General features: G+C 38.8%; 3 protein-coding genes across 4 annotated transcripts; all 3 read left to right on the top strand.

Moving 5' to 3' along the window:
- The first annotated feature begins 480 nt into the window (after positions 1–480).
- Positions 481–5758, top strand: LOC117927055 (tetraketide alpha-pyrone reductase 1). 2 transcript variants are annotated; one of them, XM_034846430.1, is made up of 4 exons: positions 481–1127; positions 2511–2860; positions 5285–5486; positions 5671–5758. In XM_034846430.1, exons 1-3 carry the CDS (start codon positions 639–641, stop codon positions 5445–5447), a joined length of 1002 nt encoding a protein of 333 aa, XP_034702321.1. In that variant the 5' UTR covers positions 481–638; the 3' UTR covers positions 5448–5486; positions 5671–5758. The 2 variants fall into 2 exon arrangements, with proteins under 2 accessions (XP_034702321.1, XP_034702319.1); XM_034846428.1 differs by lacking the exon at positions 5671–5758 and having other exon boundaries at positions 5285–5646.
- A 580-nt stretch (positions 5759–6338) lies between these two features.
- On the top strand, positions 6339–8245 carry LOC117927057 (START domain-containing protein 10). Its single transcript, XM_034846431.1, has 5 exons — positions 6339–6479; positions 6782–7037; positions 7414–7572; positions 7657–7803; positions 7927–8245. The coding sequence occupies exons 1-5, from the start codon at positions 6436–6438 to the stop codon at positions 8044–8046; spliced, it is 726 nt and encodes a 241-aa protein (XP_034702322.1). The 5' UTR covers positions 6339–6435; the 3' UTR covers positions 8047–8245.
- A 1873-nt stretch (positions 8246–10118) lies between these two features.
- On the top strand, positions 10119–24713 carry LOC117926777. Its single transcript, XM_034846069.1, has 8 exons — positions 10119–10249; positions 19077–19306; positions 19480–19965; positions 20410–20668; positions 21239–21293; positions 21672–22328; positions 23140–23223; positions 24555–24713. Exons 1-8 carry the CDS (start codon positions 10119–10121, stop codon positions 24711–24713), a joined length of 2061 nt encoding a protein of 686 aa, XP_034701960.1.
- The last annotated feature ends 327 nt before the right edge of the window (positions 24714–25040 follow it).

Below are 25040 nucleotides of genomic sequence, written 5' to 3'. Positions count from 1 at the left end.
GCTTGGGTGACAATATTAGAACATCTTGTGGTGTTGATCTTGATAGGTTTTGTTCAACCAGAGAATAAAGACAAATATATTTGAGAAGGTCTACATGTTGAGATACATAAATCAAGACATAAGCTAAGAAAAACGCCTGATTTGGACCTTGGCTTTGTACCCAATCTCCTATATTTATAACTTCATGCAAGAATTTAAATTTCATGATTCATTTTGGATGGTCCAGATCTAAACTTAATAAGGAAAAATTGAAAAAAAAAAAATATATAGAGAAAAAGATGGAAATGTTATTATGATATTTGGTAGAAGTATTTGCCTTTATTTCTGATATCTGTTATTCTTATTTTACATAATGGGAAGAAGCAGAATTATAGCCAGAAATCATCCTATATTTTTGAAGTAAATATTTAATTTATTTTTTAACATAATCATTACCAAATAAAATCATTCAATTTGTAGGTTACGTAATCAATTGAAGAAGCAGATTAGCAAAGAGATAAGCACAAATCCATCTTAATCTTTTTATCACAATCCAATATCCAAAACCCGTTACTTTAAATGATCAACTCTGTGAGAAATTGAAATATAGAATTACAGGGCAGTGGGTTGATAAAGAAGAAGAGGAAATCAGAGCAGAGATGGCTGAATTGGAAGCGGATAAGAAGAAGGAAGCTGTGTGTGTGACAGGAGCCAATGGCTTCATTGGGTCTTGGTTGGTTCGGACCCTGGTGGAGCATGGCTACACCACCATCCACGCCTCCATCTTCCCCGGCTCCGACGCCTCGCACCTCTTCTCTCTCCCGGGCGCCGCCGCCGCCGATATCGTCGTGTACGAGGCTGACCTCCTCGACGCCGAAGCGGTGGCCAGGGCGGTGGAGGGCTGCACCGGGGTGTTCCACGTGGCGTCTCCCTGCAGTCTCGAGGACCCTAAGGATCCTGAGAAGGAGCTGCTAATGCCGGCGGTGGAAGGGACAAAGAATGTTCTGGAAGCTGCTAGAAGGTTTCAGGTGAGGCGCGTGGTGCTCACCTCATCCATTTCGGCCTTGGTCCCCAACCCCTCTTGGCCTCCCAACATTCCCTTCAACGAGACCTCCTGGACTGACCTCCATTACTGCAAATCTCGCCAGGTCTTCTCTTTTTCCTCTCTTCTACGCTGAATAATCTTACAGAAAATTGTTTTTCTTAATTTTTTGCCTGAAATTACTAAACAAGTGTTAATCACGAGGCTTATAAAGATTGAAGATGCCAATCTCATAAAATTGAATGAATGCGTGAAGAGATAAAACTAAAGGCAATTCAGTAGCATCGAGGTGGTCCTCAGCCCAGCTGTTTGGTTTTTGCAACCAAACCTAAATCCAAATGGAAACTATTAGGTTATGTTTGGTTCTGGAAAATTTGAGGGAAAATCAGGAAAAGAAAAAGGAAGTAAAATAAAAAATAGATTTAAGTTAATAAAATTTTAAACTAGTTTCATATAATTATATTTTCTATGTTTAAATTAAACAAGAGAGAAAATTTTCTTAGTATTATTTTTTTTTCCTTTGTACTTTCCGTGAACCAAATATGATGTAAGAAAAAGTTGGATTGATGCTAAGTAACACATCTACTAATGTGGGTGTTTTTTGTTTCAATTTATTGGTCGCGCAATTGGTTGGTATAATATAACTGGTTATATGATTCAGATTCATTCACAATGCACATCATGCACATAACACATATGTGATACCTCTTGTCAAATGTGACTTTGCTACCATTTTAAACAATCAATTATCTTAAAAGCTTAAGTTTGTAGGATTTGGATTCACAATGCACATCATGCACTCCAGTATCCTCTTTCATGTGCATATGTACTGACCCATACCTGCACATAAAGAGACACATAGCACATGACCTCTTGCTAAATGGGACTTTGATACCATTTTAAACAATCAATTATCCAAGCTTAAGTTTGTAGGATTTGGGCTGACCACATATATCATATACTCTAACAATAGCTACATTTTCTCATCTGTTTGTTAGGTGTCTTGTAGCTGAGAACATGGTATGTTTCATTTTGTTTTTTATTAAACCCAAGATTTGTATCAGTCTAGACATAGAAGTAGAGAAAGGAAGAAGATATCTAGACTTAATGTTAGTGTCTAACTATCACAATAATGTCTTTGGGTCCATGTGCTATACCTGTAAATCAATGGTGGGTATTCCCCATTTTGGTTAGCAGTCTGCTCAATGGTTGTATTTTGATGAATCCACAAATTGGTGCATGATCCTTTTTTTTCCCCAATGATTAAGGAGAAGAAAATAGACAAGAAAAGAGCAGTCTGAAATTTTCTTCTTTTGGTTGTTGGTTTGAAAAGTAAGAATGAACCAATTGGGTCTTCCTCTGATATAGAAGTTATAAGCCTGTACTGTTTAACCACTTTGAAATCAAAGTTAAACATTGGTTTTTTTATCACAGCTATTATATATTAAGGTCCATCTTTTGCTCCTTTCTGAATTTATGAATGTGGCAGAAATGGTATCCAGTGTCGAAGACGCTAGCAGAAAAAGCAGCATGGGAATTTGCAGGGAAACATGGAATAGATGTAGTGGCTATCCATCCAGCCACATGTCTCGGTGAACTGCTACAACCAAGATTGAATGCGAGCTGTGCTGTATTGCAGCAGCTGCTCCAAGGATCAACAGAAACTCAGGAATATCACTGGCTGGGGGCTGTGCATGTTAAAGATGTAGCGAAGGCACAAGTATTGCTATTTGAGACTCCTGCTGCTTCTGGTAGATATCTCTGCACCGATGGTATCTATCAGTTTGCCGATTTTGCTGAGAGAGTCTCCAAACTCTTCCCAGAGTTTCCAGTTCACAGGTCTGTTCCCTGACATTATTTTACTTCTGTAAAATATTGTCTATGTTACTAGTCGTCTCTCTCATGCAATAATTTATCAGTCCATCTTCTACTTGACAATTTATATGACAAGGAATTCGGTAGCTGATATAGGACAACCTTAAGATGGTTGTCTATAATTAAATGGGTGGGATAGGGCTTAGATATTTTAGGATTTAAGGAAGGGAACGATGACTTAAAATATAGGAAAAGGAAAAGATAAAGATGAAAAGGTAGGAAACTGTAGTCTCACAATTGCCTTTTAGGAATCTCACCTAGAAGAAAAGTAATGAGGTGGTATAATTGAAAATTGCAAGATATGAGGAAAACTTAGTATTAGGACCTTCATACTTTTTTCTAAAACTCCTACATCTTCCAAATAATAGAATTAAAAAGAACATATAAACTTTCTTTCAGAATTAGAAACCTAAAACTTAAAAGAAACTTCTTGCGATAAGAATTTCTAATAAAGAAGCTTTTCTGGTTCTAAAAAGGACTCAGATTATTTCCATTTTTCTTCCTTTTTTCAAATAGATCTTGGAGATTTATCCCCATCAGTAGCTTTGTTACTCATCTAAAAGAAAAGAAAAATATCAAATGTAATGGGTTGGAGCAGCATTGGATTTAACCATTAACTTCAAGGTCTGATTCATGACACATATCTCTGTTTAATGTACTAGTCGTTTTCTTCAGATTATACCAGAATTCCTTTTCTGTTAGATTATAACTGTTGATACAAGCCTATAAGGATGAGGAAAATCATAGACAACCTCACACATCCACATGTGTGTTTATTGTGGTTGGGTTAGAGAGGTTACTACAACGTTGCCTACTTCATCAAGCGAAAAGCATGGTCCCTTGTAATTGTGGTTGCATTCAAGTGCCATGCTACTCCTTGTCCACAAACTGCACTTGCTATGAAGTTAATCTCCTGTGCACTTATAATTTGATTGCACCTTGCCCTCTCTATAATAATAATTATAGAAGTTTTTGATGGAAAATGAAGAGAATACAAAAGAAACATAGTACACCTTTATGCTAAAGTTGAGGTAGGGGATGATTGTTCAGCATGTTGTGGATAATCTGTTACCCGCACTGAAATTGGATGAACCTGATGAGTGTATTAAATGTGCTCCATGTGGTGCACATGTGGACAAAAGATTAATTGTATATCTTCAATTATTAGAAACTCTTTAGTGCTCATTGTTTATCATGTTATCTCAGCCTCTCAATGGGTTCTTATTTGTGGTGGCTCCACCCACGAGACAGGGTCTTCTACCATTGCAGTTTTGGTTCTTCAGCAGTAGTGTACCTAAGGATGCAAGTTTTCTTGTCCTTCTGTAGGACCACTTTCTACTTTGTCCAAGAAGGAACTCCTCTTATTGCTCAAACATGTCCATTTTTGTTGAGTGCCACCTTTCTTTAACCTGGTCCCATTAAACTCCACTACATGTCCTTATATCTATTGGTCATTTTAATTTGTACATGTAGTGTGCCTTTTGCTTTGGTAGCTCTCCATTGGCTGTGTTGAAGCTTTACAATCCCGATGCTTCTCTGGATTCCTCTTGAAGTTTCTTAGCTATGATCAAGGTTTGTATAGAATATGTTGATATCGACTTTTCAGAACTAAAGATGTAATGCTCTTCTTATGATCTAGAAATGGGAAAAAGGAAAACAATTCTGGTAGTTCATTTATTACGTCCCCCTTAGTCATTGGATTAGTTAAGGTATCCATAGGAATTTGGTGCAGAGATAATTATATAGTCACCTGACCCTTGGAAATTAGGTAGCCTTGTAACTGATTTTCTCTGTTGCCACTTTAATCTTATTAAATGAATTGCTAAATCTTTAGTCAAATATTATTATTGATCAGTTCTCTCTTTACACCTGCTTGCAGTTAACAGTAGTTGTGAAAAATGTGAGATCAAAAGTGGCCTGCATTTAGTCAAAAAAAGAAGGAAAGGAAAAAAAAGGGGTAGGATACAAAGAAAGAAAGATGGAAATAAAGTGTTGGGCATTAATATAAATAGTTGCCTTTCATCTGCTTTCCAAGGGCCTCCCTCAGAGGCCACCAGAATACAGTTATCTTTTAATTACTTATCAATCTATGGCTATGTGCATTGTCCTTGTGATCTTCAATCTTTTCAAGGACTGTTTGCTTTTAAGGATAATACTACCTTGACCTACCATGTCATGGATTTTTTTTTTCTTTTTTTTTGCTGTGTAAATGAGAGCAAGGTCAGCTGGCAACAAATGTTATAAGGAAACAGGACAACCTGGATTTTTTGTTTTAATGAACCAAAAGAAATAAAAATGCATCTACAAAAATAACCTTCATTAATTTGATGTGCTTTCAAAGAATACTTTCTTCCTCTTTGTTTGATTAAGTTTCTTATCTGATTTCAGATTTATTGGAGAAACCCAACCAGGCATGATGGCTTGCAAAGATGCGGCAAAAAGATTGATTGATCTGGGACTAGTCTTTACACCAGTTGAAGATGCTGTTAAGGATGCAGTGGAGAGCTTGAAAGCAAAAGGCTTCCTGGAGCAGGGAAAGAAGCAATCTTAGATCCTTTTAGAGTTGGAACTTCTTTTTCTTTTTAAATTGGTTAGTAATAATGATGAAGAAAATAAAATGTCTTTTTTCTTTTGTTATTATTACTGTCATTATTTTCTTTGGTACAAAAGTAACTTTAAAACTAGAATTTGAATGTAAATATTTATGGTAAGAGTTTTAATATTCTATCATATTATTACGATATGAAACATTCAGGGTTCTTTTCTTGTTTTAGTTGAACAAATTGTGAGGAACCTACTACATCTTGTGTCATTTACCACACCGACCCTGCAGCCAAATGGGAATCGACAGAATGAGTTGAAAACTTGAGCTACGATCACAGGGCAGAATATTTCCATCTTGAAATATCAGACCTTTTATATATCGAGATCAGGTAATGGTAATAGGTGATGAGCTAGTGCTTCACTAATTTTACTATACATGGCCAACAAGAAAGGGACTGGGTTTGTCTATCCTGATGTTTGGTATGGAGACTTAGCCTTTGCCCTGGCATGTGATTGGGGACCTATCTGTGTTTGAATAGTGTCTTTGTCACCCATAACCAGGCAAAACTTTGGTAACACGTAGGTGACTTCAAACCTCTACTAGTCTGGCTTTTGTTTTAGTCTTTTGCTCATCTCTCTCCCACTCTCTAGATAAAAGAAAGATTCTTTCCTTGTAAAAGAGCATCAAGGCTAAGGGTGGGGAAGATGATGCACATGGAGTGTTGGTGGCTTTTAAGAGAGAGAGAGAGATACGAAGCGTTGGTGGGGAGAGAGAGACGTGCAATTCTAATTATGGAGGTTCTTCTGGCATTGCATGTGCATCAATGATACAGGCCCACTTCATATTATTCTACACCACTTCTCCTCCTTCCCCTTAAACCAATCTTAAACCTGTACCCTCTCGCTCTCTCTCTCTCTCTCTCTCTCAATCTTGTATATATATTTCTCTATCTTCCTGATTTTCTCAATGTGGAACGAAGACTTGGGAGCAGTGGATGTACCTTGAGATGAGCAGTCCGGCACCTTGCACCCGATCCTGGTAAATACTGACCTTTTCATCCCCTTTGTACTGTTTCATCATTCTATTATTTTATCATCAGAATTGTTTCTGGATTATAACTCTCTTGGTTTTCAAAGACGCTAACTTTTTACCCTCATACTATTTCATTCATCGTTATTCAACTCTCAGAATTGTGTTTTCCATTTGAATTTTCTGTTTGGTTTCCAAAGGTTCATTTGCAGGGATCAGCCTAACTTTTTGATCGCTCTTTGGACTATTACATTCATTATTGTATTCTCAGAATCGGGTTTTCATTGTTTCCGTCCTTTTGGTTTCTGAAGGTCCATCAGTGAGGACTCCCTGAGAAGGTATGTGTACTTTGCCAGTGAGAGCTGTATACAGGAGCTATTATCTGCCTCAGACACAACCCGGGTTGGGAACAGCAGTGATGGGTGGAAAGTCCTCACGCTCGACAATGGAGTGGAGATATCAAAACGGAGGTCTGGATCGCTTCACACCTTTCGCAGCCGCTGGCTGCTTAGATCAGTCTCACCTGAACAATTCATCACCGTGGCCAATGCCATTGATGCTGCAAAGGTGAATCCCATGTTTCTCCCAACTGTGAAGATGATCAGCATAATCAGACTTGCTAAGCCAGAACCACACAAATATTCTAACAGGGAGATTTTGACCATCTTAACTATATATAGAACTGCAGTGGTTGGATTCCGGTTCAAAAAATTGAAAAGAAAACTTTTGTCTCTATAAGCATTGTCCATTACTCCTTTCCTTTAGGTGATTGTCTTCTTTGCAAGTGACAAAATATGCCTGTATTTTGGCTATTATATACAAGAAACTTGGCAAATTCGTAGTCTAGGATAGTACTCTGATTCGATTAACAATACAGCATCGAACTGCTCTATGTCGTATCTATGTACTAACTTTGTCATTGGCTTTTATATTATTGTACTAGCAATGGGACTCTGATCTTGTAGAAGCCAAGTACATCAAGGATCTCGAAGACAACCTCAGCATCATCCGCCTCAGGTTTGGAGAGAGCTCTAAGCCCCTCTTTAGGAACAGGGAGTTCATTGTCTATGAGCGGCGTGAAACCATGGATGATGGAACCCTGGTAACAAGTCTTTATCATATGAGTATCTATTCTACCAACCCTCATTATTCACACTGCTAGAGAAACTGAGCTGCGGGTTTGCAGGTGGTAGCGGTAGCTTCACTGCCAAAAGAGATAGCTGCTGGATTGCATCCAAAGCAAAATAATGCAATCAGAGCATTGCTGCTGCAGTCAGGCTGGGTCGTGGAGAAGCTTGAGGATGACTCTTGCATGGTCACATATGTTATCCAGGTAACCAACTGCTCAGCAAATTATGTACCAAACAGGAACTTAGATTCGCCTATTTTCTTGGATAAATTCGAATACAAAATTGACTTGAATCAACCCTGTTTTTGTTTTCTTACAAAAATCCAGTTAGATCCTGCTGGATGGCTGCCCAAGTGCTTTGTGAATCGACTCAACACCAAACTGGTTATGATCATTGAGAACCTTAGGAAGCAAGTGCAAGCTTGTCCTATTAATGGTGATGTATGATGATGACATTGTGTATACCTTGGGGAGAGAAAAGTGAGATATTTACTAGCCATAACATGGATTATTGTAACCAAGCAATCAATACTTGGGATTTGCTTATGTCGAACCTGTTCTTGACTTTTTAGTTAACTATACTTGAACATTATGATTCAAGCAAGTCCAGAGTCATGAAAAGATAATATAAGTCGGTTTATTATTATTGGTGGTTTTTTTAAAGAACTGGTCAGAAGTAGCCAGAGAGGCCTTGGAGGATTTCCCAGATCATATCCCACACCAAACACCATAAATTGTGTGGTTGTGATTATGTTTGGGTAAAAATGGCTTTTGGATGAGATGGGTAAAACTTTGATTTTAACATAGGCTATCGCAGTTAGGTCATGGGTTTGACTCACGTGTGCCTCATCGTTAGGGGATGAAAGGGATTATTAGGCTTTCCGAAGGATCATGGTTCAAGAAATGAACCCCGAAATGGCCTTCATTGTCGTAGCCTGCAATAACATGGAATTAAAAATTAGATCCTATTATAGTTAAAAGTCAAAATGCTTTTATCTAAAGTATTTTTGTTAGTAACATTTTTAAGAAAATCCTATAATGACTAGACCTTAATGGTATTTTTGGTATCCAACTACATAACAAAAAAATATGTATTGAAAGGTTTACTGATCGAGTGACATTTTAAGAATTAGTTTAATATTGTGTTTGATAGTGATTTTAGGAAGTGTTTTTAATATTTTTAACATTTGAAAATTTTTATCTTTCAAGTATTAAAGATGTTAAAAATACTTTCTCAATCCAATTATTTGAATCAACAAATTTAGGTAAAAGGGATAGGCATCTACTTTCTCTAGTTTTAATGGGAGGCATCTGCTTTTCTCCATGGAGGTAGGGATGGGGTCCATAGTGGAGTGTTGCATGGAATTTAATCTACATGTTAAAGGTGGTTGCATTAAATTTTACTGTTCAAAGTCATCCATGGAGCCTTGTGTGGACCCCTCCATTTGCTGATTAGTTCATTGCCCTCTTGCTTCACATTCCTTTACCTTATTCTCCCTGAAGACAGAATTTCATTTTCTACCGAAACATGGCATGTGATGGGAAGCGACTTCATGAGGAAGAGGGGCCCCATTGCTTTGGTACTTCAATTCATTGCCTCAAACACTAATATTTTATCACTCCCAAGTCCCAAGTTCCATCCAAACACTTTATTTATTTATTTATTTTTCCTTATAAAACTATCTAATCCACATAAAAATGAGAATTCTTCTCCCTTGTCAACTCAACTGTTCAGTGTGAAAAAGCCCCAAAAAGAGGAGAATCAGATTTGACTACTTCTACATTCATAGATAACAAATCCCATAGATTTCATGATTTGGAGTCTATTTGATAACTATTTTTTAAAATAATTTTTTAATTTTAAAATTATATTTAACAAATTTTATCCTAAAAACAATTTTTGAGAATTTGTGTAGAAAACTTATTTTTTAGAACAATTTTGATATCGTATTTTTAATTGCTTTTGTAAAATGCTTTTAAAAACAATTTAAAGTATGGATAATATTTTAAGAATTTTTTACATTGTATATAAGTGCCCCGTGTAATCATAGAAAATAAATTCATATTTATATTTGGATTCTTAAATCGAATTATATTCCCAAAAATTGTTAAAAACTATTTTTTGAAAACTGTTTTAAAAACATTATCAAATAGATTTTTCATACTTGCATTTGTAGAAGATGGATGAACAGAATTCAACTCCAGATCTTTGATTTGTCAATCAGCTAGGCAGTGAATGGGCAATATATACCACACTAACATAACAAATGAAATTGACAGAAAATGTGTCCTAGACTTGAAAAATAAGCCATAAACCTTCTCACTCTCTACTTCCTTACTGACCCTTCGCCTATCTTAATTCTTTCTTCTGATTCTGGTTTCGATTCATTATCCTCTCTCTTGAAACACCTCAATGATACCCACTTCCAAATTGATGAGCTCCATTAGAAGCTCGGCTCCTCCAACTTACTCCTGCAGTCTCTCCTCAGCAGTATTCAGCTGATCATGGAAGGCATTCCATGAGGTTTAATGGTGGTGATTTCAGCTTTGGATACATGTCTGATGAGCACAGGCTTGCTCTACGTCCCCACAGGTTCGGGTCAGATGAGTTGGAAGAGCTCTGCCTGCCGGTTGGAGCAGGTTGTTTGAGGTTTGTAGTGAATAATCTCGAATCAATAGTGAACATACAAAAAATCACCTCACCTGTAAATCACTTCATCTGTGAGTAAGGTCCCTCGTGAGAGACGACCTTCATAACCAACCTTCTTTCCTACTTGATGCTGAAAAAAGGCCGTCAAGCACTTTTGACAGCTTGTGCAAAAATTTGTAGTGACAAAAAAAGAAAAGAAAAGCTTGCTCCTTCACATAAAGAGTGGCTGTAAAAATAGGCAACGAATAGAAGAGAGAGAGTTCCTTCTCTGAAAAACAAGATCCTTTTCTGTATTCCCTCTTTGTATTCAACTAATATTGGACTAAAATTGAATTGTCTATGAAAAATTTGAGCTTCTTCATTGGCGCCGTTTGTGGGAAAGTCTTAGCCCTGCTTAGAACAAAAAGTCGTTGTAGAGGACCAAAAATGCAGCTGAATCTTTCTAGGGGAGTTCTCTATTTCTTTTCCCTTTATAGTTCTTTCTTCAATCATTTTTGTCTTGTGTGATATTCAAAAGAAGATTAGCTTTGAAGCTTCAAAAATATTGGATTGAAAATAAGCAAATATGGATCAGAGTAGTGCCTAAAGACCCTTTGTTTCATACTGAGAGCAATTCTTGAATATGATAGAATTCTAAGGTGATATGTTTACCTAAGATTTGCAACCTTAGGTTCTATGACCTAAGCCTCTGGTGGTACGACTTGGCCCTCCTTGTTTGCGATCATACCTAAAAATAGTTGCATGGGAAGTGAAGCAAGTATGGAAGGTGGAGTTTACAAGTCAGCAGCTATTGCACATTGGAAAGTGATCAGAGACCTAGTTGCAAGGCCAAGGTATAGAAAACCAGAAGACCTTCATCTTGGGCATCCGAAGGTATCTCATTCTCAAATACCAGTAAAGCAACCTGACCTGTACCTACCAGCCAACACACCTTTCCTTAAGAGCTGATAGCTAAACCCCTATCAGAACAACTACCCAAGGTATGCTGCATCTCATTTAACTTGCTCGGGAGTTTAAGATTCTTTCTTTCAGAAAAAACCTGCTAATGGTTTTATGCTCAGTTGAAGGCACTTATATGAAATTAAGAGGCTATAAAAGTCACCAACAACATATGGTGGACAAACATACTTCAAAGCACCTCAGGTGTTCATAAATCAAATACAACTCAATATGTCATCTAACTTAGCCAACCTTAATAAGAAGTCATTAGAAAGCACAAGAATGATCCTGATATCAACTCACATACACATCAACTAAATGGAAGGAAATTTTGTTACCCAAGCAAGTGATAAGTTGAAGTCCAAATAAGTCTTCTCTAACACAATTATTTTTCTTTATCTTATTTATTTTGTTCTACAAAGGAAAACAGTGGAAAACCAATATCTTAGAAAACCTGACAACTAAAAACTTAAGGCTAAGTTAGGTGGTGCTTGTTTTTTTGGCTTTTTGTTGAAAGCAATTTGTTTTCAGAATTTAGGTTGTTTGTTTTTCTACTTTTCATGACTTATTATAAACTTTTTACTAAATAGAAAAAGCCAAAATATGTAGTTTTTTCTAAATAGAAAAAAATAACATATTGATTTTTCTTTACTTTTTAATACTCAATAGAAATAAAATACTACAAAAACAAACAACCTAATATTTAACACTATTAAGCGTTAAAGTTCTATTTAGAATTAAGTAAAAAACAAACACCACCTTAGTCTCAAAATAAAGACTCTAACTGATAGTCTAGCAAAAAATTAAATGGTCAAGGTGAATAACTAGAAAAAATCTAAAGATATCTCTTCTATGAACCTTGAAGAAAACACTAACCTAAAACCCCACCTCTTTGTGTTAATCATCTTAGTCCAGGACGTCTCTTTGCTAAGTTGAACTCTCTTTACCCCCTAGTATAGGTTGTACTTGCATGCATTAAGTCAAATTGCATCTTTAAGTATGGGTTAACCTTACATTAAGATTGACTTCTATATAGAAGCTACCTAAAGTTAGCCTACCCAAAAATAGGCACCTTGGAAGCAACCTACCTCAAGGTTTGGTGAACTGCCAAAACCCTTAAAAGTAAATATTACCAACTCTTGACATTAAGCAAATCAAGGCGGTCAACCTGTGTGTCAACTTGTAAAAAAAAAAATTTGTCCCATGACATCATGTACTAGCTATATAGAACCTCAAGCCTATGGTAAAATGATATATAGAAACCCTATGTAATCTTACAATTAGGAGAAGAAGAAATATTGTTCCTCTTATCTCATGCATGTGTCATCCGTGTGGTAAAACCTTTAACCAAAATGTCCTCAAATGTGCTCTCTGTTAGAAAAGTTGAATTATCATCAAAACCTAAGTAGACAACTCTAATAATTCCAATGTGTAAAGAACTTAACCTAAATCTTTTCCTTCTATATACTTTGGAAACATTAGAAATTCCACTGATTGCATGAGAACTAAACAATTGAACTTGTGTGTTAACTTATGACGTAGGAACCATTTCAAGGCAAGACATACTGCAAAATAAGTTCACCTAATGATTAGATCATTCAAACAATAGATCGGGAATCTCAAGCTAGCATAGAATAACAACCTCTTAATTAAGAGCAACAAGTTGGGGAGTCTAGCAAAGAGACCAACCCTAGTAGAAACACACCAAGGAGCCTCACCTGACTAGATTTCCAATGGTGAAGTATGATATTAGAATGTTTCAACAAACAACTCGGGATTGGTATGCTATTTGTCTACATTACTTCCAATTTGTGGTTGGTGACCCACAAAAGAGGTGCATTACTTGTATAGAGCTAAGGTGGTGGTACACGTCAACTCCACAGGAAGCTCATCTTAAGGCCTAAAAGTTTATTAGACTAGATGCAACATGAAGGACTCTTAGAGAATAGCATCATAAGACACCACTATCTCATTATTAGTTGGTCTCAAACTAAAAATCCTTTGAATGACCAAGCTTGGAGTTAAACAAAGTTAGGACGAAAGTATAAAGAATTATCTACGGAGGTCTATTGGTAAAAATTCCAAGTTGACTTAACTCTAAAGGCATTGAAGCATTGGAACCAAGCATGTGTATCACTTACCATTCCCTATTTGCTTCAAAAAGAGTTGCCTATTCACTATATGGCCCCAAGGTTCAACTTGCACGATGGCATGAGAAACCCAATTGAACATCTTTACCATTGTCAGCAACTCATGATATTAGTAGACAACAGTGAAGAACTACTTTTCCAATTGTTTCCTATTAACTTATGACAACCTACTCTCATATGGTTCTACCAATTGCCCATATAGTCAATTCATAGCTCCACCAGCTCTATGAACTATTCTTAAAATAGTACGCCTACAATCCTTGACCAAGGAAAAGTGTGAACTATCTATTCAATGTAAGGTAACCACTTACGGAGTCCTTGAGAAAATTTGTTTATCGATTTATATAAAAAATAATGTAAGTAGAAAACAACGATTAAAACACTATGATAAAGGCCTTTAAAGAAGCCCTACCTCCAAGAAGTCCACTACTTCGGTCATTAGTCAAGGATAACCTACCTAACAGACTAAGGCTAAGAGAACACTCAAGTATCAATCAAATCAACTTGATCATAACACAACTAAGAAAGAAACAACTTGGGTTATACTAGGTTTGGTAGATACTTGTTGATACGGGAAGTCCACCTAATGTACTTTTCAATGACTGTTTTCAACAAATGAAAAGGTTATGACTCCGACCCAAACTATAGACTCTTATGAAGAATCTTTTTATGCTTTATATTAGCTCAACCTAAAGTAAAAACTAGATTAGTCCAAACTAAAACCCTTTTCTTGGTGAAAAAGTCTTACTTGCCTTACAACGCCATTCTTAAACAACCTTTGGTACATTTTGAGGGTATGGTAACTTCTTCTTACCATAAAAAAACTCAAATTGGGAAAGAGGCAGTAGATATCCTTGGAGATCAGTTAATAGCTTGACAGTGTCATTAGACAATTGTAAATGATCCCTAACTTGATCAAAAGAATGAACACCATAACTTTGAGAATCATGATCAACAATAAAAAAGAAAGGATGACCAACTTGAAAATTGTCGTTAGCATCAAATTGTAATAAAGCCATCATCAATAGTTGACTAACAATATTGATGTGTTTTTTTGGCAACCCTAGGGCAAGATGGGGTAAACCTCGAGTTGTTCTTTCACCGAATTAATATTTGCAACCACTACCTTCCAATGCGTCAGAAACAACAAAGTTTTACACTATTGAAAAATCAAGTCCTACAATAAGAAGTACAAAATTTACTCTCTGTAGGTTTTTCTTGACCTGGTCTACCAGTATAGTGGCAATACCAAGAAGAAACAAGAATTAAGGGATGAGCGATAACTACATTGACCATGATAAGCTTATCCCAAGATAGGTTTTCCTTTACCAAAGATGGACCAACTTGTGAACTCGATATCATAGCATGGAGCACAATCTTTACTGGATGCTTACAATGAGTATAATCAAACCTCCATGTGAAAATGCTAGCTAGTCATAGGTAGATCTCCTCCTTAGGTTAAAAAACCCTCAACTATCTTGTAGGCTTACTCAACTAAAAACCAAAGAGTGTTGATTATAATGTTGATCTATCAACAACGATAAACATGAACTTACAACCAAAAGGTCAGGATTCTTACAAGTACCAATGTAGGTATTCAAAATGACCTTGTAAAAGTTGTATTGGTAGTCCCGACCTGGTGGCAAAAAAACACACCAATCTTGAAATCAAGCTCACCTAAAGAGGTAACACACTCGAACTACTATATTTGTTTTGAGTATTTCTTATCGATGCTAATAAAAAATTAAATCTTTGCATAAATAAATTTTGAGAATAGGAAAAATTGGGCATGAAACCTCCATAAAAGGTCTTACATAGACTAATACTTAAGCCCCAACATCAGAAGATAACTCTCATAAGAGGATTACCCCAAAAGTAGAGCTTGCTTGGTTTATAAAATCAAAGCTATGATCATTTTATAGGGCAACCAAGACATGCACACGATCCAATACAAAGGACTAGTCACTTCAACAAGAGGTCTTGGTTATAACTCAATATCTTCCATTGGGAAGAGAAATGGACATTAGCTTGTAGCATCCCATAAGCCTACAACATCTGATTACTACCCAAAAGTGCCATTTTACACCTTTAAGTCATTATGTTTTAAGCACTTTTGTGTAGTAATTCTTCACCTTTATTCCAATTGGCATGTTAAGGACCTAGCAATGACTTCTAATCATATTTGTGGCTAGTTTTAGTGTTTTGACATCTTTTTGGATCATTAAGACAAGCCAACCAAAGAGGAAAAGCAAAGAGAAGCAAAGAAAATCAAAAGAGAAGCAAGGAGGAAATCTGAAGTGAGCAGCTGCAGTGTTCTTTGGCACTTTTGGAGCACTTCCCGAAGTCCATTTTTTACATGCTATATACCGTTTCGAAGCTCAAGAAGTCAAGAATCCAACGCTTCAAACCGTGCATGATTTGGAGCTGAAACGAGGAAGTTATGACTTTCGGAAGAGAACTGCTCCAGGTATGCGAAAATTTCGCATACCTTCTGAATGGTATGCGAATTTCGCATACCTCCTGATCAGGTGTGCGAATTTCGCACACCTGTGCAAAATCTCCCCTGTTTTGCCGACTCCACACGAGATCTTTTCTTTTAGATATTTTTGTATAAATTTCCATTCTTCTCCTTGTAATCCACCAATCATAAGATTTCTTAGCTAGGAAGGATGGAAAAGCTTCTCTATTTATACTCCTTTGCATCCGTTGAAACATATGGAGAAATTTATGTAATATACCCATATATATTGAAATATACCACAGAGCCTTGCTCTGTTTCTCCTTCTCTTCTCTTTCTTATTTTCTTAGTAGCCAAACATCCTTGGTGGATGAAATCCCCAAGGATGAGAGGCTAACCTTTTAAGTTTCTCAAAGTATGGATGTTATGTGATGGCTTGGATGCATTCCCATGGAAATTTCTCGCACCCGGAAGGTAAGGTAGTCGTTTTTCATTAATGGTTCATTAATGCAAAGTTTAGTTTTTATTTCCATTGGACAACTTCCAACGGCCAATACTTGATAAGCTTTTGGATTTCTATCCATTAGTTATCTCCTACGAGCTATTGGAAGGTGAGGTTTTCAATTCCAAGTTTTGCATTAATCCATTAGAACCAATTTCAATGGCCATTGAAAGGTGAGTTTATCACCCGGAATGACTTTGAGTTGCCAATATTTGGTAAGCTTTTGGCTTTAGACCATTAGTTATCTCTTACGAGCCATTCAAAGGAAGTCTAAGGTGAATAACCATTGATGAAATTCACTACCATCTGTTTTGCCATTTTAAAGGATTAAAACTTGATTTGCTAAATCCATACCGGTTCGGGAAGCAAGCATCACCATAGTTGCAACCCCAACGCGAGGAGCCTATCCTGAGATTTTCAATTTGCATAAGAGCCGGAGCATAGCTATCCTATCTTTGAGAAACTTGTTTTTACACCCTTTCATTTTAGTCTTTAATGTTAGCTTAAATTAGTTTAAATCTTTCTAAAACATTTACATCTTCTTTTAAAGCTAACATCCATAAGAAAATCACCTACTTTCCTAATTTGAATATCACTTGTGTTTACGAAAACCCTTCCCAGTGAACGATCCTAGAACCACTATGCTATAGTAGCTTGGCTACTTTAGTAATAGTATCTTAGGTATAAATTTTGTTGATACGCCTTTAAAGCTAAGCTACCATGAGTCGAATCAAAATGGCGCCGTTGCCGGGGATGGTGCCACAATACAGTGATACAACCTTTTAGAGGCTACTTGTGATTTTCATCACAAGTTTGGTGAATTCCTTTTTCACTAACTTTATTTCCTTTCTTTTAATTTTATTGTTTTCTTTCTAACCTTAACTTTCTTCTAGTTTTCTTTTGTTTTAGTTGTTTTTGTTTTGTTTTCAGATAAGTAGAGATTTGTGCATGCCCTATTGGATTCGGGACCAAGAGGGAAGATTAGTAAGGATTGAGAATCCTCAAGACACAGAGTTGAATATCTGTGTAAACATCATGGACCCTCCACAAGAGGATCAGAATTCTCAACAAGGTCAAGGGGGGGGGGGGGGGGGGGGTAATCCAAATGCATATCTATCCATGAGGGATAGGATGCACCCACCAAGGATGAGTGCACCCTCATGCATAATACCTCCTCTTGAGCAGCTGATTATAAGGCCCCATATTGTGCCCCTTCTACCAAATTTCCATGGAATGGAGAGTGAGAATCCATATGCCCACATCAAGGAGTTTGAGGAGGTGTGCAATACCTTTAGAGAGGGAGGAGCTTCAATAGACTTGATGAGACTCAAGCTATTCCCTTTCACTTTGAAGGACAAGGCAAAAATATGGCTTAATTCTTTAAGGCCAAGGAGCATAAGGAATTGGGTTGATCTTCAGGCCGAGTTTTTGAAGAAATTTTTCCCCACCCATAGAACCAATGGGTTGAAGAGGCAAATCTCAAACTTTTCTGCTAAAGAAAATGAGAAATTCCATGAATGTTGGGAAAGGTATATGGAGGCTATCAATGCTTGTCCTCATCATGGCTTTGATACATGGCTCTTGGTGAGCTATTTCTATGATGGAATGTCTTCCTCCATGAAGCAAATTCTTGAAACCATGTGTGGGGGAGATTTTATGAGTAAGAATCCGGAAGAAGCCATGGATTTTTTAAGTTATGTATCTGAGGTAACAAGAGGATGGGATGAGCCCAACTCAAAGGAATTGGGAAGGATGAAAGCTCCTATGAATCCAAAGGGTGGATTGTACATGTTAAGTGAAGACATGGACATGAAAGCTAAAGTGGCAACAATAGCAAGGAGGTTGGAAGAACTTGAGTTGAAAAAGATGCATGAAGTTCAAGCCATTTCCGAGACTCAAGCCCATGCCATGCCATGCACCATTTGCCAATCATGTGATCATGTGGTAGATGAGTGTCCAACTATGCCAGCTGTGAGGGAGATGTTAGGTGATCAAGCCAATGTTGTGGGGCAATTTAGGCCTAACAACAATGCACCTTATGGAAACACCTATAATTCAAGCTGGAGAAACCATCCAAATTTTTCTTGGAGACCAAGACCACCTCCATACCAACCACAAGCCCAAATTCAAGCACCTCAACAAACCTCTTCAGTGGAGCAAGCCATGGCAAACCTAAGCAAAGTCATGAGTGACTTTGTGGCTGAACAAAGGACAATCAACTCCCAATTACACCAAAAGATTGAGAATGTTGAGAGTTCTCTAAATAAGAGAATGGATGGGATGCAAAATGATCTATATCAGAAGATAGATAACATTCAATACTCCATCTCTAGGCTTACCAACCTCAACACAGTGAATGAGAAAGGAAAGTTCCCCTCTCAACCAAGCCAAAATCCAAAGGGTGTTCATGAAGTTGAAACCCAAGAGGGGGATTCTTCAAAGTTGAGGGAGGTCAAAGCCGTGATCACATTGAGGAGTGGAAAGGAGGTTGATCAACCTTTGCCTAAGGTGAGGCAAGATGAAGAACCTTTGTCAAAGAAAACCTTGGTTAAAGAGAGCAATAACCAAGAAGAGAAGAGTGGGAAGAAAAGTGCATCTAAATCAAGCATTGAAGAAGAGCCGAGGATAGTGATTAAAGAAGATATGATGAAGAAACATATGCCCCCCCCCTTTTCCTCAAGCTTTACATGGAAAGAAGGAAATCAAGAATTCACCAGAAATTCTTGAAGTCTTGAGACAAGTGAAGGTGAATATACCCTTACTTGATATGATCAAGCAAGTCCCCACATATGCAAAGTTTCTGAAGGATTTGTGCACGGTCAAGAGAGGGCTACATGTGACAAAGAATGCATTTCTCACTGAGCAAGTAAGTGCTATCATTCAGAGTAAATCTCCAGTCAAGTATAAAGATCCGGGTTGCCCCACCATTGCAGTCAACATTGGAGGAACACTGGTAGAGAAAGCTTTACTAGACTTGGGGGCGAGTGTGAATTTGCTCCATACTCTGTGTACAAGCAACTGGGACTTGGAGGATTGAAGCCCACAGCCATCACTCTCTCCTTAGCTGATAGATCTGTCAAAATCCCAAGGGGAGTGATAGAGGATGTTCTAGTGCAAGTGGACAAATTCTACTATCCCGTGGATTTTGTTGTGCTTGATACCGATCCCACTGTTATGGAAGCCAATTATGTGCCAATCATCCTTGGGAGACCTTTCCTGGCTACCTCCAATGCCGTCATCAATTGTAGAAATGGGGTGATGCAGCTCACATTTGGAAACATGACTTTGGAGTTAAACATATTCCATCTTTGCAAGAGGCATCTTCACCCAGAAGAGGATGAAGGTCCAGAAGAGGTGTGCCTTATCAACACCTTGGTTGAAGAGCATTGTGACAAGAGCTTAGAAGAGACCTTGAATGAAAGCCTTGAAGTTCTTGAAGAAGGGTTACCTGAACCCTCTGATGTGCTAGCTACTATGTCTCCATGGAGGAGACGGGAAGAGATCTTACCACTGTTCAATAAGGAGGACTCACAAGGAGCAGCTATGGAGGATCCTCCAAAGCTTGTCTTGAAGCCCCTTCCTGTTAATTTGAAGTATGCATATTTAGAGGAAGATGAGAAATGTCCAGTGGTGGTCTCTTCAAATCTCACAAGTGATCAAGAGGATAGTCTTTTGGGAGTCCTCAGAAAATGCAAGAAAGCCATTGGATGGCAAATTTCTGATCTGAAGGGGATTAGTCCTCTGGTGTGCACCCACCATATTTACATGGAGGAAGATGCAAAGCCAGTGAGACAGCCCCAGAGGAGGTTGAACCCTCACATGCAAGAGGTGGTGAGGGGTGAAGTTCTGAAGCTACTACAAGCAGGGATCATATATCCCATTTCTGATAGCTTGTGGGTGAGCCCCACCCAAGTAGTTCCAAAGAAATCTGGTATCACTGTGATCCAGAATGAGAAAGGAGAGGAAGTCTCTACACGTCCTACCTCAGGATGGAGGGTGTGTATAGACTATAGGAGGTTGAATTCAGTGACTAGGAAGGACCATTTCCCATTGCCTTTCATGGACCAAGTCCTTGAGAGAGTCTCAGGACATCCTTTCTACTGTTTTTTAGATGGGTACTCGGGGTACTTCCAAATAGAGATTGATTTGGAAGATCAAGAAAAGACAACCTTTACATGCCCTTTTGGTACTTTTGCGTATAGGAGAATGCCATTTGGTTTATGTAATGCTCCTGCAACTTTCCAAAGATGTATGCTAAGCATCTTCAGTGATATGGTAGAACGCATCATGGAAGTCTTCATGGATGACATCACTGTTTATGGAAGTTCTTTTGAGGAGTGTTTGTTACACTTAGAAGCAGTTCTCCATAGATGTATTGAGAAAGACCTAGTGCTAAATTGGGAGAAGTGCCATTTTATGGTACAACAAGGCATTGTCTTAGGACATGTAATCTCCAAAAATGGCATTGAGGTAGATAAGGCAAAGGTGGAGCTAATTGTTAAGTTGCCACCTCCCACAAATGTTAAGGGAATTAGGCAATTCCTAGGACATGCCGGGTTCTATAGGAGGTTCATTAAGGATTTCTCAAAAATCTCAAAGCCTCTTTGTGAACTCTTGGTAAAGGATGCCAAGTTTGTGTGGGATGAGAAGTGTCAGAAGAGTTTCGAGGAACTTAAGCAATTCCTCACAACCGCACCAATAGTGAGAGCCCCAAATTGGAAATTACCTTTTGAGGTAATGTGTGATGCAAGTGATCTTGTTATGGGGGCTGTTTTAGGGCAAAGAGAGGATGGAAAGCCCTATGTGATTTATTACGCGAGCAAGACTTTGAACGAGGCTCAAAGGAACTACACAACTACTGAGAAGGAGTTGTTGGCAGTAGTTTTTGCCTTGGATAAGTTTCGTGCCTATTTGGTAGGGTCCTCTATAGTGGTGTTCACTGACCATTCCGCTTTGAAGTACTTGCTAACCAAGCAAGATGCCAAGGCAAGATTGATAAGATGGATCCTTTTGCTCCAAGAATTTAATCTCCAAATCCGAGATAAAAAGGGAGTAGAAAATGTGGTAGCTGACCATTTGTCAAGACTTGTGATAGCACATGACTCACATGGTCTGCCTATCAATGATGACTTCCCTGAGGAGTCTCTCATGTCAATAGATGTAGCCCCATGGTATTCTCACATTGCGAATTACTTGGTTACTGGGGAAGTTCCAAGCGAGTGGAGTGCCCAAGACAAGAGGCATTTCTTTGCTAAGATCCATGCTTACTATTGGGAGGAGCCTTTTCTCTTCAAATATTGTGCGGATCAAATCATAAGGAAATGTGTTCCTGAACAAGAGCAACCGGGAATTCTTTCCCATTGCCATGATAGTGCATGTGGAGGTCACTTTGCCTCCCAAAAGACAGCCATGAAAGTGATCCAATCAGGGTTTTGGTGGCCCTCTCTTTTCAAGGATGCCCACTCTATGTGCAAGGGATGTGATCGGTGTCAAAGGCTTGGTAAGCTTACACGCCGAAATATGATGCCCTTGAATCCCATCTTGATAGTGGATGTCTTTGATGTTTGGGGGATTGATTTCATGGGACCATTTCCAATGTCATTTGGACATTCCTACATTTTGGTGGGAGTGGATTATGTCTCTAAGTGGGTGGAAGCAATCCCATGTAGGAGTAATGATCACAAGGTGGTTCTTAAATTCCTCAAGGACAACATCTTTGCAAGATTTGGAGTCCCTAAGGCCATTATAAGTGATGGAGGAACCCACTTTTGCAATAAACCTTTTGAGGCTCTTCTAGCCAAATATGGGGTTAAGCACAAGGTAGCTACACCCTATCACCCTCAAACAAGTGGCCAAGTTGAGTTAGCCAACCGGGAGATCAAGAATATATTGATGAAGGTGGTGAATGTTAATAGGAAGGATTGGTCTATTAAGCTCCTAGATTCCTTATGGGCGTATAGGACCGCTTATAAGACCATCCTTGGAATGTCTCCTTATCGCCTTGTTTATGGCAAAGCGTGCCATCTTCCAGTGGAGATTGAATATAGAGCATGGTGGGCAATCAAGAAACTCAACATGGATTTGACAAGAGCCGGGTTGAAAAGATGTTTGGATTTGAATGAGTTAGAAGAAATGAGGAATGATGCTTACCTCAATTCAAAAATTGCAAAGGAGAGGTTGAAGAAATGGCATGATCAATTGGTAAATCAAAAGAATTTTGCCAAGGGGCAAAGAGTCTTGCTTTATGACTCTAAGCTTCATCTTTTTCCGGGAAAATTGAAATCAAGATGGACGGGTCCTTTCACAATTCATGAAGTGCAACCAAACGGAGTAGTGGAACTATTCAACTTCAATAGCACTCGAACTTTCAAAGTGAATGGGCATCGTCTCAAGCCTTATATCGAATCTTTTTCCCGAGACAAGGAGGAATTCATCCTCCTTGATCCACCTCTAGCATGAGAACACTTGGTTCATGGGTGAACTTAGTCTCTCCAAAGACTAAAAAGTTCATCCTCTTTTTGTTTTCTTTTAAGTTGATTTTAGTTTAACTTAGTGTTTTCTTGTATTTATGCATGTTTTTATTTCTATTTTTGATGTTAAATTCATTCTAATATGGTTTGAATTGTGTTTTTTGTGTTAACATGTAGGTAGGAAGGCTTGAAGAATGGAGTCTTGGTGGAAACAGAGGAAAACAGGGGAGAAAAAAATCAAGTTCAGCAAATTTCGCATACCCCCTTTTGAGGTATGCGAATTTCGCATACCTCCCCTACCCGGTGCGAATTCATTTTTGCTTCACTTTTCAAAATTGCATACTTTCTGTCCCCCTGTGCGAATTTCATAGGTATGCGAACCTGATGCGAACCTGGTGCGAATTCGTTTTTGCGCCAATTTTCAAAAACACACTCTCTGTCATGGAGAATTACAGGTATGCGAAATTTTCGCATACCATTTTAAGGTATGCGAAACTCATTTTTTCTCTTTAAAGCTTTCATTCTCCATTCAAAACTTCAAGCTCCTTCTTCAATTCTCTCAAAACCTCTCTTCTGATCACCCATTCCCATCCATAAAACTCCTTTTCTTCATCAATCATCATCATCAACATCACCATAGCAGCCCATCTCCAATATTCCACTCCATTCCCGCGGCAATCACTATTCATCATCTTCCAAATTCGGCAATTCCATCTTCCTCCACCATCAAAATCCTTCCAATTCATCACCCAACACTCTAAAAACTTCCATAATCCCATCCAAACCTTGTTCATGCTAATCCAAAGCCCAAACCATAAGCATCCAAGCCTTAATTTCTTCAAAGAAATTCATTGCCGCCGGCCATGGGAGCTCCAATTCTCCAATTTTCCACTTAAATAGCTCCAAATTCCAAGCCCATTCACCATGACAAATCCTTTCCTTACCTAAGCCACCAATTCCCATCCTCAAAAGCCACAAATTCTCACCATTTCAAAAGAGCCATAATTCCTTAGCCGCGTGGGTGAATAGTGCCCTGTGCGAAATTCGCATACCCCCTCTTGAGGTATGCGAAATTCGCACACCCCTATGCGAAAATTTTAGTTTCTCCACCCTTACCTTCCATAAATCCAAGCTTCTGAGCCTCCTTTCATCATTTCATCGTGCCCAAGACCCGAGGAGGATCTACTTCAGATTCCCAGAGCAGTCAGAGAGCCGCCCCTATGCGGGCCCCACTTGATGCGCCCTCACTTTTACTTGATTCGGCACCTCAGAGCAGATATTATACGAGGAGAGCATCCGCCACGTCTGTGGCCCCTACACAAATTCCACCTCGGAGTCCTCCTTTAAAGAAAGCAAAGACTACAAAGCGAGGAGAGTCATCCAGAGCACCTCAGCCTTCTTCTGCTAGGCGCCCTAGACCCAGCTCGCCCATTGAGGGCAACTCCGATTGCCGATCGCGAGACTTTCATGTCGAGACCTATTTTGATCATTCTCTGATGCGACATCGGCATGAGTTACGAGATTCATATCGTCTACTTCAGAGGTACCATCTTGTACCCTTTATGACTCTGCCCCAGTTCTATTATCCTCGAGTAGCATTAGACTTTTATCAGTCTATGACTACTCGTGGCGTCCCGATACCAGCCTCGATCCTTTTTACTATTGATGGACGCCAGGGTATTCTGGGGGCTCAGATTGCCGATGCTTTCCATATCCCTTATGCACTAGTAGATCCCGCTGTATTTAGACGCTGGGCCCCACTTTCTGAGTGGGACATGGTTCGTAGCCTATCTCGAGGGACATCTTCCCAGAGGACCATATTGAGGAGAGAGCTCCCACCAGAGATGCTCTTAGTCGATGTGGTGCTTCGCGCCAATCTTTTTCCTCTCCAGCATACAGTGCAGAGGCGAGGGGCCATTTTGGAGGCATTATTTCGTATCTATGAGGGTTACTACTTTGCCCCTCATCATTTGGTTATGGCCGCTCTCCTCCATTTCGAGGAGAAGGTACATAGGCGGCATCTTGCGAGGGCAGACTCCATTCCTTTACTTTTCCCTCGGCTGCTATGCCATGTTTTGGCCCATATGGGTTTTCCTGCAGACCCTCATTCTGAGCCTCGCCACCATTGTCGAGAGACCTTCTCTCTTGACCAATGGACTCAGATATGGCTCCATCGCCAGTTGCCAGAACTTCCCGAGCCAAGGGAAGTCCCTCCTGCTCCATCCACTTCAGAGCCTCCACAGCCAGTACCAGAGGCCGCATCATCTGATGC

This window comes from Vitis riparia, chromosome 12 (assembly GCF_004353265.1).
Source record: "Vitis riparia cultivar Riparia Gloire de Montpellier isolate 1030 chromosome 12, EGFV_Vit.rip_1.0, whole genome shotgun sequence".
In the NCBI taxonomy this organism is placed as follows: domain Eukaryota; kingdom Viridiplantae; phylum Streptophyta; class Magnoliopsida; order Vitales; family Vitaceae; genus Vitis; species Vitis riparia.
The sequence above is the reverse complement of the archived record's forward strand: the minus strand, read 5'-3'. Positions and strand labels throughout refer to the sequence as shown.

Excerpts from the sequence above, each read along its gene's own strand:
- LOC117927055 (XM_034846430.1), top strand. The coding sequence starts at position 639 with ATGGCTGAATTGGAAGCGGATAAGAAGAAGGAAGCTGTGTGTGTGACA. Across the intron at positions 1,128-2,510 it reads ATTACTGCAAATCTCGCCAG|AAATGGTATCCAGTGTCGAA; the intron begins GTCTTCTCTTTT and ends TGAATGTGGCAG. Across the intron at positions 2,861-5,284 it reads CCAGAGTTTCCAGTTCACAG|ATTTATTGGAGAAACCCAAC; the intron begins GTCTGTTCCCTG and ends ATCTGATTTCAG.
- LOC117927057 (XM_034846431.1), top strand. The coding sequence starts at position 6,436 with ATGTACCTTGAGATGAGCAGTCCGGCACCTTGCACCCGATCCTG. Across the intron at positions 7,573-7,656 it reads CCATGGATGATGGAACCCTG|GTGGTAGCGGTAGCTTCACT; the intron begins GTAACAAGTCTT and ends GCGGGTTTGCAG. Across the intron at positions 7,804-7,926 it reads TGGTCACATATGTTATCCAG|TTAGATCCTGCTGGATGGCT; the intron begins GTAACCAACTGC and ends ACAAAAATCCAG.
- LOC117926777 (XM_034846069.1), top strand. The coding sequence starts at position 10,119 with ATGAGGTTTAATGGTGGTGATTTCAGCTTTGGATACATGTCTGATGAG. Across the intron at positions 20,669-21,238 it reads TTAGAAGCAGTTCTCCATAG|TGACCATTCCGCTTTGAAGT; the intron begins ATGTATTGAGAA and ends AGTGGTGTTCAC. Across the intron at positions 23,224-24,554 it reads TCTGTCATGGAGAATTACAG|CCTATCTCGAGGGACATCTT; the intron begins GTATGCGAAATT and ends CATGGTTCGTAG.